The sequence below is a fragment of the Cricetulus griseus genome, chromosome 2 (genome assembly GCF_003668045.3).
Source record: "Cricetulus griseus strain 17A/GY chromosome 2, alternate assembly CriGri-PICRH-1.0, whole genome shotgun sequence".
NCBI lineage: Eukaryota > Metazoa > Chordata > Mammalia > Rodentia > Cricetidae > Cricetulus > Cricetulus griseus.
The window spans coordinates 362,489,436-362,502,244 of NC_048595.1; the positions used below are offsets into that span (position 1 = coordinate 362,489,436).

The 12,809-nt window shown below is 41.2% G+C and overlaps 1 protein-coding gene across 1 annotated transcript in view; it reads left to right on the forward strand.

Annotated features, from left to right (window-relative positions):
• The window catches only part of Sema5a (semaphorin 5A), a 263,102-nt gene that overhangs the window by 33,891 nt on the left and 216,402 nt on the right, over positions 1–12,809 (forward strand). The window contains exon 2 of the mRNA XM_035439159.1: positions 10,203–10,302. Within this exon, the coding sequence (XP_035295050.1) occupies positions 10,203–10,302 (100 nt within the window). The remainder of the gene's footprint in view (positions 1–10,202; positions 10,303–12,809) is intronic.

Genomic DNA, 12,809 nt, shown 5'->3' on the forward strand with positions numbered 1-12,809 from the left:
GCAAACAGGTCAGTCTGAGGGGCAATTCTTCTCATGGAGGTTCTTTCTTTCAGAGTTTCTTCAGTTTGTGGAGAAATACTAAATAGCACAGACACATATGACAATGTCCAGGAGATGCACATAGAATTCTATACACAGCACTAAATTCTCCCAGAAGTTACATTTAACAGTGTGTTTATAAAATGCCAAACAGAGAGACCCATCTTGCTTTGATAGCCTGTGTTTTCAGTGAAGGTCTATCTACTGTGCGTGGGGCTTCTGCCTGACAGATCTATGTTCATATCTCTTGAACCCCTCCAGAGGCCATACTAAGACAACATGGCCAAAGACACCATGTCCATCTTGCTAATGTAGGGTATATAGAGTGGATTAATGTACCTGGAGGTTCTCTTGTCCCTCCAGGTCCTTCTGCTTCAGCCTCAAATGAACACACAGAGCCGCTATATTAATTATAAAACTGTTGACCAATGGCTAGGGATTCTTATTGGCTAGCTCTGTCTTAATTATTAATTCATAACTACTAATCTATGTATGTCTATATGGACTTATCTTACCAGAGAACACCTGGCGCATCCTATCCTCCCGGTCTCTTCATGGTGTCACTCTTATGGCTTCTCTGCCTTCCTTTCTCAGAATTCTCCTCGTCTCCTAGCCCCTCCTATCTCCCTGCCTCTACTGGCTAATGGCCAAACAGTGTTTTATTCATCAACCAATAAGAGAAACATATATACAGAAAGACATCCCCCATCAGATTAATTTTTCAGGTAAATTAAAGGAAAAAGATCACATCAGGCAAGTCATTTCTTTTTTCGTTTCTTTATGTTTTTGTTTGTTTGTTTGCTTTTTGAGACAGGGTTTCTCTGTATGATGGTGCATGTTGACAGTAGAGGCCAGCCTTGGTTGTTGTCTCTTAGGAGCCATGCACTATTTTTTAAGGCAGAGACTCTCAACAGAACCTGGGATTTTCTGATTAGGCTAGGCCTACTGGTCAGGAAACCCCAACAATTGACTATCTCTCTAGAACTGGGATTAAAGCACACACCACCATGGCCAGGTTTTCACACGGGTGCAGGAGACATACAGACAGGCTTTGGAGGCTGTCCTGGAATTCACGTTGTAGACGAGGCTGGCTCCGAACTCACAAAGATCCACCTGCCTTTGCCTCCCGAGAGCTGGGATTAAAGGTGTGTGCCACCAACGCCCAGCAGGCAGGCCATTTCAAGGACTCAATCTAAAACATGTAGATTATTTTTTAGTTCATTTGATCTGTTGAGCCAGCATGTTAAGAAACCTTTTCTAATTTGATTAATTCACCCCCAGATATAAAGTTCTGTACCTGGGCATCTGTATGAACTGTTTCAACAATGTGGGTGGAGAGTGGGGCAAACTATGATTAGCATCGGCCTCTATTTCATTTGTATTGGCCTCAATGGTAGTTGGTTCAGAGGAGGCCTGGTTCATCCTTCATATAATAATAGAACTGTGCTATCAAGGGAGCTTGCTTTTGGAATCTTTGATGTGTGCTGTGCCACAGGAAAGATAATAGCTATGTGCTGAGTGAGATGCAGCCACTCTAACTGAAGAATTAAAGAAGTACAGGAAACACATAGATGGGATTGGGGAGACAGCTGAGTCGGTAGTGCTTGGTGTACAGACATGAGGATTTCAGTTTGATCTCCTGCACCCGTGTGAAAACCTGGCCATAGTGGTGTGTGCTTTAATCCCAGTTCTAGAGAGATAATCAATTGTTGGGGCTTCCTGACCAGTAGGCCTAGCCTAATCAGAAAATCCCAGGTTCTGTTGAGAGTCTCTGCCTTAAAAAATAGTGCATGGCTCCTAAGAGACAACAACCAAGGCTGGCCTCTACTGTCAACATGCACCATCATACAGGTGCACTGCCTCAAACCCTCACACAAGCGTGCTCTCTCCCTCTTCTCCCAGATAGTATACACATTGAAATTCAAAGATGTTGTAAATAAGCAGTAGAAATAACATAGTAAATTGAGTTAAAGTATAGGATATAATTTACCTACATTTTTGCATTTTAAATGTGGTCACTAAAACTTTCCAAATGATGTGTATAAGATCTTTGTTGGACAAAGGTCACCAAAGTCTATTATCTTTATTTTTCCTCATGGGACTCATTAATGTCTTCTTCAGCTTTTCTTTCTTTCTTTCTTTCTTTCTTTCTTTCTTTCTTTCTTTCCTCCCTTCCTTCCTTCTATCTTTCTTCTTTCTTTCCTTCTTGTGTGTATGTGTGTCTATTCTTTCGAAGCTAAATTATAAACATGTCTTTGTTTCCCAGTCAGTAAGTGCAGGGACTTAATAAATATTCCTGGCCACATAAATGAATAACTGGGCTCCCAGTATTGTTGGTGCACATTGTTGTAATGATAAGTTCTGAGGAAAATGTGAGTCTGTCTTGGAAAACATGTTCTGGTTCTGCTGTTTGCCTGGAGTCTCTACTCCTGCAAAGAGGCCACCTTGGGACTTATTAGACAGTTCTCCAAGCAGGGAGATGCCTTTTAATAATGTGGCATGTCTCTTGAGTTCTCATAGCTGGCTTCTAAATTCTGCAGAGGTGGGAGATTACATTAGAATGTGATTTTCAGGTAACAGAAGAAAGAATAGAAACTGAGCATAAGGTCCTAAGTGGGGTCAAAGAAGACCACCATGGCTTACATGACTAAACTTTGTCTTTAAAGCCAAGATCTGACAAATTTGTGAATGTGCCAGAAGATGATGTGAACTAAGAAGTCTTCAGTTTTCTGCAATCCACAATATTACCTAGAGCTGAGTGCCTCTTTTACCACTTCCCAAACTTTTAAGTTCCTGTAGCTTACATGGCCGTGGAACATGGCAGGTTATTTGGCTACTTTTGGCACTAGGGGTGGAGGTCGGGGGTGGGAGAGAAGTGGCCGAGAAGATAGTCCCCATTGAATAGAAAGTACTCATTTTTCCTGATTTTAGTCATATTACCAGCATTTGTAATTCTAAAGTCATAAATCTAAATGAAATTACTTTTTAATGTCCCCTGGCACAACATTAAGATTTTGCAATTAGGTTTTATAGCTTACAGTCATATGTTATGGGTCACAATGCAAGATGAAGACCCTTCTGCCAGACAAACTCACAAGTTTAAGATAGAGTGGACTGGGCACTAGAGTCATGGGGGTTGTGTGTGTTTCCAGATGACTCCAACCTAGAATTTCAAGATTTTGCATTGCATGTGGATCCTTGCCACTTCTCTCTGAAATGCGGAGCATACATTGCTTCTTGTAAGAGTTACCAGCAATAAAAGCCGGCTGCTGACCAAACACTTTGGTCTTTATCTTAAGGAAATTTCGATGAAGGATTTAGTAAATTAGAAAATTACAAAGGTCTTAACCATTGTAAGCTGAAGAAAAGGCAACACCCATCCATAAGGTATTCCTTGAAGCCCTGTTCTGAGAACTTCCCATTATTACTTTTTACCAGGTGTGTCCGAGGGAACCATGTATAACTCAGAAGTACCTGGGCCAATAGTTTCTTGGAACTCTCCTGTTATTGACCCTTAGCTCTGAGTATAGTTCAAGTATTTGCCATATGGGCAGAGAAATTACAGAAACGAATGGAATCTCAGAGCTGGAGTGGCTGCAGAAGGCAGTAGATTCGGTGATGAATGCTTTGGGCCCTGGTGAAATGTTTTGTTTTGACTTGGTGCTAGACATACAGACACATGAGGGTTGGGGTCTGAAATAAATATTCTGTAGTCTCTTGAAGAATTTGAGAAGAAACTTGGGGACTGACATCCTTGTGAGTCTAATTGATTCTTGGCATGGATTATTGGCCGCTACTCAAAGGGAACTTGAATTTTGCATATGACACAAGGTGATGTCTAGAAAGGGGGCTGTAGGGAAAGATAGGTAAAATTTATCAAGCAGGAAACAATGGAGCAAACCAGTACAGACCTGCTACCCTATCCTTGGTATGGCTTAAAATATTTCACTCCCCAGGTTTTTAATCATAGTCTTAGATTATGTTGATAGAGAAGGTTGTGCAATGCAATAATGCTGTAAATAAAGCCCACAAGGAAGGCTGGGCAACTTTAAAGAGTATTAACTAACTTTAAGGTAAAATTATCTTTTTACACCTTAGAAAAAGGGAGTAAAAGAAATGTTCTATATACTCCACCATGTACAACAGTCAAGAGCCAGCCCCTACTTCTTCAAAACAGTGTCCATTTCACACATGCACACTCATATGCACATCAGCAATTCATGGTTGACTGCCACATGCACCCCCATACACACTCATATGCACATCTGCACTTTGTGGTTGACTGCACACACACCCTCATATGCATTCACACATCTGCACTTCATGGCTGACTGCATAGATCTTTAGCCATTCAACTCAAATCATTCAGTCCCTACCTTTTCATTGTGGAATCTTCCTCACAGTAAAGCAGATCCTCAGATGGTTGGCATTTTCATCCTTAATATTTATAAAAGACATTTGGATCCAAGAACCTGGCTAGTGGACATGGTAAATGGGGTGTGTGTATGCATTCTTGTTTTGTGTGTGTGTGTGTGTGTGTGTTCCTGTGTATGAACGAGTGTGTGCATGTGTGTGCCATGGCATTTATGTAGAGATCAGTGTCCAACCTTGGTCAGTCTTTGCCTTCCATATTGTTTGAGAAAGTGTCTCCTGTGTTTAACACTGTTTGCTGGCCAAGCTGGCCTATAAACATCAGGAGGTTCTCTGCCTCTCCCTCTTGCCTTCCTGTAGGAGTGTTGGCACAGTAGATGGGTGCCCTGATGTGTAGGAATTCTCATGTGGATTCTGGGAGTCAGAAGAATGCAGGTTGTCAGAATTGCATGACCTTCTCCGCAGCTCTGGGACTGTTCCCCGTCAGATCACAATTGATAGGCAGATCATTATTAATATTAACAATAGCAAAAGCAGTAGATGCTGTGTGCAGGCTGAGGGGATATTGGCTTGGTGAGCTCAGCTTTCTAAGGTTGCATTTCATTGTTCTGTAGTAGGCAGTTGAGAACCAAGAGGGTATTGATTTTGCTTAACAATATATCAATACGAATAAATTTATTCTTGAAATGCAGCATTGCTGCTTTTCCTTTTGTTTTGCAACTTTGGAAATGGCTGCTGCATCTTTATGTATATTGAGTTTTCATAATACAGCTCCATGACTACTTGAGTTTCTGTCATTGGCTTTTGATCTGACTCCCCTCAGCATGCTTCAATACTCTCACCTGTGATGAAGAGAAATGTGGAGATTCAGATGTGTGAGATGCTCGTATCTGAACCTAGAACCACACCATCCTGCTTATATTGTGTATTAGCCCGTTTGGAGACAGTGGTCCTATTGTGTATTTTCCATGCATAGCCCCAATGGCAGAGAATTAGCCATGTACCTTCATGAGACATAGAAACAGTAGGTTTTGCTTTGTGCTTCAACTTCTTTGTCTGATGCACGTTGCTTTCCGTCTGTGGCTTCAGAAACATTTTCCTACCATCTCCAGTCCTCACTAACTGTACACTGTGATTCTGATTTCAGTGTGGATTCAAATCCCCACTGAAGAGTGAAAGAATGTGGTGTGATTTTGAAACTATGCCATGCCAGTCCTTATCCATCCTTAACAACTTTGACAAATCAAGCCAAGTTGGGTTGCTGAGAGTTGGTGCTGCAGGCTACAGCCCACCTACTCTGAATTTACTCTTGTCCCTTAGCAACAAGATCCCCTTGTGGTCATATTTTCAGATATCAGCTTAAGGCATTATTTCCTGGACTATCTCTAGAATGTTTTTGCTTGAGATAAGAGTTCTTCCAATTACCTCTCCTGTATAAGGAAGGGGCTCTGACTTGCATCTATCCAGCCAGCATACCGCTTAAAGCTCCCAGTTGCTTTTGACCAAATTTATTAACCATCACTCACACTGATGAAATAGATATCCTAAAAGTACAAGCCACATATCTTTTAAAAGCAGAATTTGTATACTTTTGGTAAAATATTGGCAAAATACAATGTGTGAACTCATGTTGTCTTAAGAACTCAAAAGTCAACTCACCTGTCTTCATGGCAGAAAATCATTACATCTGTCAATAACCATGCTTGTGCAAAGGTTGGATATTGCAGGGTGTTCTTCAGGTGTCATAAATGATATACCAGTATGTGGTTGCAATTTTCAAGTTTTGTGTCACTTCACTTCCAAGCAATGGTCTTGTTTGCTGTTGTTTTTAAGGTCCCTTCCATCATTAGTATCTTTCAGCAGTATCAGAGGAGGAAGAAAGAAAATTAGTGAGCATAGAGATTATGAAGGAAATTGAACCACCTCATCAGTCTCTTCTATTCTTCACCTTTCTTGACCAGCCACAGAGACTGTTTTTCTACCAACTCTCCCATTTCTGGAGGGTCCTCTCTTGCCCCTCCTCAATTTGAACTTGCCTAGCTTGACAACTTCTGTTAATTTTATGAATTTTGAAAGGCAATATTGACAATGACTTACTGCTATTATTGACATATGTTATCATGAAGGCAAATTACATATTTTCTGATGCTGGAATCACAGGGTCCTTCTCCCATTTCTGAGATAAGACTAATTACCTATGTCCCATATCAACGCATGCATGTATATATGTACATGTGAATATATGTATTTGCATGTCCATGAATATGTGTATGTTTCCATGTGTATTTGTACATCACACATGTATCTGACTTGCTGATACTATGTACATTTGTTTAACATAATTTAAGTTATGTTCTAGTTGATCTCTGAGATTCATTTCTTATAATGTTACTCTTTCAACCTTACTACTTAGATTTTCATGATAATTACAACCTCAGCTTGAGTTGGGAAGCTTTCCCTTTTTGTCTGAAATAACTTATGAAATGCTTACATTATATATTCCTAATGGATTTGGCCAAAATACACACGAATCTAATCTTGTCATTTCTCTAGCATGGCATATGTTGGATCTCATTATGCAATTAGATTGTGTGCATTTAATAACAAAATAGTGAACCCAAATAAGCTTGAAAACATTTCTTAATGAGTTCTGTATTTTCAAGGGTGGTGACTTGGTTATACTGGGGACTTTTAAGGGCAAAGGGGATGACATAGGAAATAGAATAAAGAAAGGTAAAGAGATGGAGAACCCTGAGAATTGTGGTTTATGCATGTGGGGTTTCGTTGGAGAGTTGGGTCTATGTAGAAATTGTCACAAGGAGACCTTGTAGATTCAGTAAGAAGTAAGGGTGTATGATACAAAAAGTTGAGGCAGACTAACATTGATGAGGAATGCAACAGCCATTCTAAATGAAATAATTCTATAGTTTGGTTGAGTTTTGACTAACTGTTACCCTCATAAAAGTACACAGGATTTTTTTTGGGGGGAGGCACATTTGAATTTCAATTAATGAAATGGTACAGCACTGACCACTATAGTGTTACTTCATTTTCCTTTCCTTACTCAGCTTCTTTTTACTTCTTGGGGATGTTTTCAGAAGCACCTTTGTTTTGATTTTGTTGGTTTTCCTTAGAATAGAAGCCTAGAGATGAAGTGCTTCTTTTCCTCCTCCTCCTGCTGTCTCCACTGTTCTCCCTTTTAATGCATGCTGAACAAGCTAGCTGATTATTTTCTGATACCGGTGACAATTTTTTCTGCTCTTACATGCCTTGCATTTCTCCACCAGCAAGCAAGGTCAGCCTTGGCTCCCTGATCTTTCCCTCTTGCATTTTGAACAGGACCTGAGTTCTCACCTCTGGAGCCTGCAAGTTGTAATGAATGAAGTGAGATGCACTCCCATCTGGAGATGCACTCCCTGCAGCCTGGAGTCAGTCTGGAGATGCACTCCCTGTAGCCTGGAGTTCAGATCAGGGCTCTTTGTTTGTGGTTTCTCATCTAAATGGTGATGTCTTTGAGTTTAAGCATTATATCAGCTCTTCTGGTTTGAGTGATATGTAAATCTATCCCCACAGTCCACCTGCTACATGTCTGCTTTAGCTGGAGATGTTCTTTTGGTTGCACTTGAATCCATGACCTTACAGTGAATCAAGTCATGCCCTCTGACTCTTGACTCCTTGTATAAAAATATTTATTTTCTTTAATTCCCCAATCCTTGATCTCACCTCTAATCACCAGTCTGACTAAGACCATCCCAGCTCCTCTTGCATTTCTGTTTTCACTCCAGGTATTCTTAAGCTGCTGTTAGCTTTCCTTTTCTTCATCCTTCCTCCTTCTCCCTTCCTTCTTAATTCATTGTCTCTGGAAAGGAATCACAAATTCCTAACCTTTAACTTTCACACCTGACTTAGTGGCCACCACAATCAAGGCACAACTTCTGTGCTGTAGGCAGCAGAACTTCTGTCTTCATCTCCCATCACCTGGAGGTACTGTCATTGCAAGGATGAGATATAGAGAGGAAACCATGGTCGGTCTTCATGTTGGATAAGGATGTCTAGATGGAGTAGGGCTAGAGGGAAACCACAGTTCTCATGTTAGAAGAAAGATGGTTAGATGATGGGCTGGAAGATGATGGCTCAGTGGTTAAGAGCACTGATTTTTCTTCCAGAGGACCCAGGTTCAATTCACAGCACTCACATGGCAGCTCACAACTGTCTCCAGTTCCAGGGGACCAGACACCCTCATGTGGACATACATGCAGACAAAGCACCAATGCACACAAAATAAAACTAAATTGGATAATCAAGACAAGAGCAAAGTATGTTTTTAAAAAGTGTGGTCTCCTATGAAGTTGGTTCATAGAGGCTCTGTGGTCTGCATGTTAGCCCCCTGCCTGCTCCTTTATGACATCTATCCTGTGATTCTGTATGACTCTTCCCTCCCATTGTTCCCACAAGCCTCTCCTCTCTGTAGCTGTATAATTCCTATAGCCCAATAGACATGTATGAATTATATTTATGTTTATAGAGACATTAGCACTATTGCCCTAATGGCATTATATTTCTTAGAAGTATCATTTACTAATAACATATTGCAACACCGATGTCTTGTATATACATAGTTATAAATGAGTAGTTGTTTTAATTGACTTATCGTAAATATGAAAAAAATGTGTGTAAAATGCCAAGAAGAAACCAGGGTAGGGTATATATTAAAATTTCAAAACAAGTCCATGTATAAGCTTAGACCTGGTTTTCTTTAAGAGGAAAATAACTTCCAGTCAATTCCCCAGTAACTGATAATGAAGACATTTTGGTTTCCATGAATGAGGTTACTTCTGTTGCACATGTTATGTGACGAGAGTTTCCTGTACTAGACCTGTTTTTATCTTCAGTGTCTGTTCAAAGAGACTCTTGCCTTTCTTTAAACCAACAACAGCATTGGTTTGACAGTTAGCATATGTCCATTTAGTCATTATGATATTACTCAAACACTAAAGCAAAGAAAAAGAACATCTGATTATATGGTTGGTTGCCAAGGAAGAGGAGAAGGTACCCTGAAACTGGCAAGCAATGTGCTGAGTGTTTCTTCAGTGCCAGGAACGAGGCATGTCAGAAGCAGTGTTACATCTCTCTTCACACACTGTCATTTCATCACAATAGGCTCTGATAAGTTAACTTCTAATAAGAGTTAACAGTGCTTGGAAAAAAAAAAGAGCCTGGCCCCTGGATTTTCCTTAGAAATAATGCCAATGAGCCCTAGGTGTAGCTGCAAATTTCTCATCCATAAAGGACCAAATGTGTTTAATGAGTCTAATTTTTACAGGGCCAAAATAGAAATTTAATTGGCCCAGAATGGAAATACTCATTTGAAAGAGGGAGAGGTGCCCGTGCTTTGTCCTTGCTTCTAAGCCTCGTGGGGCTTTTCAGTGTGCTAGCTTCCACCCTGGAGTCTTGGCAAATGGTCCTTATCATTCCCTACTCCTTGGATGGGTGGTGTGAACTGTGGATGCTCCTCCTGCAATCAAAAGCAACATGCCCATCCTAAGTCACAGCCAAACCAAGAGTCTGCAATGCTTTTTATTGAGTGCTGGCTGCCTTCTGTGTTATTTCAGGGTTAATATATGGATTATGTGAAATCTTGATAAAAAGCCTCCAGTGGCAGCTAATGATTGTACCAGGGGACTCCCCAAGCCCTTGCTGCTCTGTTTGCTATCTGATCTGCCCTCTATGTCATCGTGGAGGAAGATCATTCATTTTTACCTTTTGTATTTGTTTCTCTTTTTCATGTTTAGAAATTGGCCCCTGGTTACGGGAGTTCAGAGCAGAAAACGCTGTGGATTTCTCGCGGTTAACATTTGACCCAGGACAGAAAGAACTTGTCGTGGGAGCGAGGTGAGAGTCGTCGTGTTTTACCTCCACAGATATGTTCTGACTTCACTGTATATCTGTGCCGTGACACCCTGGTTTCTTGGCTGAAATCAATGTGCACTGAATAATGTGATTTCATCTGAGAATGAAGTGTTATGTGAAGAAAGGGAGGGGGCGGGCTCCTTGCTGCAAGCATGGGTCAACCCCTCCCTGCTGCAGCAAGTCTTCAGACCTGAATTCATGGAATTGTTCAGACCTTAATCCCCAAGCAGGATTTTTTGGGTTCTGTTCTTACCTTAGAGATGAGGAAAGTGAATAAATAAACTTGTTGTTCAAAAGCATACACCCTGTGAAAGATGGCCCCAGTTTCAAAGCCAGACATGTTGATCTAAGAAAATATGTTCTTGACTGCTGTAGGTTTTTCAGTAGAGTTCAAGAGACCATAAGCCTTCATTGGTTTGTGCCTCTAACACCCACTGTTACTGGTAGTGTGTGTGTGTGTGTGTGTGTGTGTGTGTGTGTGTGTGTGTGTGTGTGTGTGCATGCACGCTCATGACTCTGAATAACCCATTGCCAGGAAGCTGATATTCAAGGGAGATATCACCTTGTCTCTCCTGGGGATGATCAGACACCTGCATGTAGTCAACACCTGTGTGCATCTGGGCACAGGGACCCAACCCACAGATTTAGAGTTGTCTCCGTCATTTGGCTGATAAATGCTTTGAAAATGATGGGGGTGTGAAGAGGTCTGAGTAGGGGCAGCTGAGGAGTGGGATGGAGAACTGTGGTTGAAATGTAAACCAAAGTTTAAAAAAATAATTAATTAATTAAAATTGTGTATAATTCCCAGGCTGGAGAGATGGCTCAGCCATTAAAGGCTAGGCTCACAACCAAAATGTAATTCCTATATTCAGAAACATGCCATATGTAAATATGGATGCCTCTGGAACCTGAGGAAGGCACCTTGAGCATCTTTTATATCAGGCACATTTCTACATTATAAAACACATACTTTGTAGAAGGAAAATTTGTAAAATTCCTCCATAAACTGGAGTGAAGCTCAATTTAAATTGTGTTCTGGCTCTTCCAGATAAACATAGAATGTCTCCTAGAGCCTCTGTCAGAGCATTTGGGGAGGGCATAAAGGGTCACTGACTCAACTCTATAGACCACAGTTCATCTGTGGTTCGTGAGAAAACCTAAGTAAGGCATGCCTTCAATATGCAGGTAGCATGATACGCAAATATAACTGTCAGTGAAGTACCAAAGAGTAGGTGACCTGGGTCAGAGTGCTGGAGAGGAGGTGGACTGGGTCACAATGCTGGAGAGATGGTGGCCTGTGTCACAGTACCAGACAGATTCTTAGTGTCTTTTTTTCTCACTTTGAATGGTTGATACTACAAGGGGGTTTCCGATGTTGATCTTATCGAATTCCGTTGCTCAGAATGTGGGCTGTACGTGGCAAGGGTTTTAAATCGGCCTCCTGGTCTCTAGATTTTTTCATCTCCTTTTGTAACCATAACTAACATCCTCCTTTTATGTAATGGCTGCATTGGGAACCCCATTGGACATGAATTGAGTCTCTAGTGTGACTGCCAACACACTGCCTTGTGTCTCATGTCTCATAATTTCCCATATGGTCTAGGCCTATGGAATTATTCAGGTTTCCCATCATAGCTATGCAGTAACTTTCTTTCCTCTGGGATCAGGTTTAATTTTTTTCTTTAATACTGGCTAATTCCTCAATCAACCCATGCCAATTTTGCCTTCTTGGATGCATCCTTCTCACATAGAAGGGCCTGACTCAATATCCTGTACTGATTACGAACATTGCCCACTTTGCCCAGTTTACTATTCCCAAGGGTCTACTGTGATGACTGCACTGTTGAGGGTATTGTATTGCTTCTTCACAAGAGTCATCTTTTTCCTAGGTAGCAGAGTATGCGGCAGGCCTTTTTGTTTGTTAGTTCCTTTCATTAAAATGTAGCATAGTGTCTTCCTGCTTGTAGAAACCCGAAGATATCAGACTTTCCAACATGATTAATTTAAGACATGATGGGTTCCTTTATGCATCTGTGGGGAAATTTCAGGAAAACAGGATTAGAATGACCTTAGGTTTATTCCAGATAGTTACATTTGGAATGAGCATGAGAAGGTGACAGTCTGTACACCTTACGGCTTGCCTCTGACTGTGATGCAATGGGAAGAGGCCACGTCCTCAAAAGCAGGAGCAAACATGGCTCCAGCCAGTGTTGATCCTGCATCTCCCACTCTTTTTTGAAACCTTTTTTAAGGGTTTTCCATTGGCTCGACTCAAGATTCTCCACCATCTCTGGAGGACTGGAACATTTGGGCATTTTGTCAAGAAACCAGCTTCCCTTTAGAGAAGTAAGAAGACACGGAGTAAACTGAAGATGGTATAGGCTGTCTCCTGTGCCTATTCTGGTGCAGTAGTAGCTAGAGACAGTGCTCTATGGAAAATTGTCCTTAGGTGTCCCTGTCTGAGCAGCTGTGCTAGTCTTGATAGCATT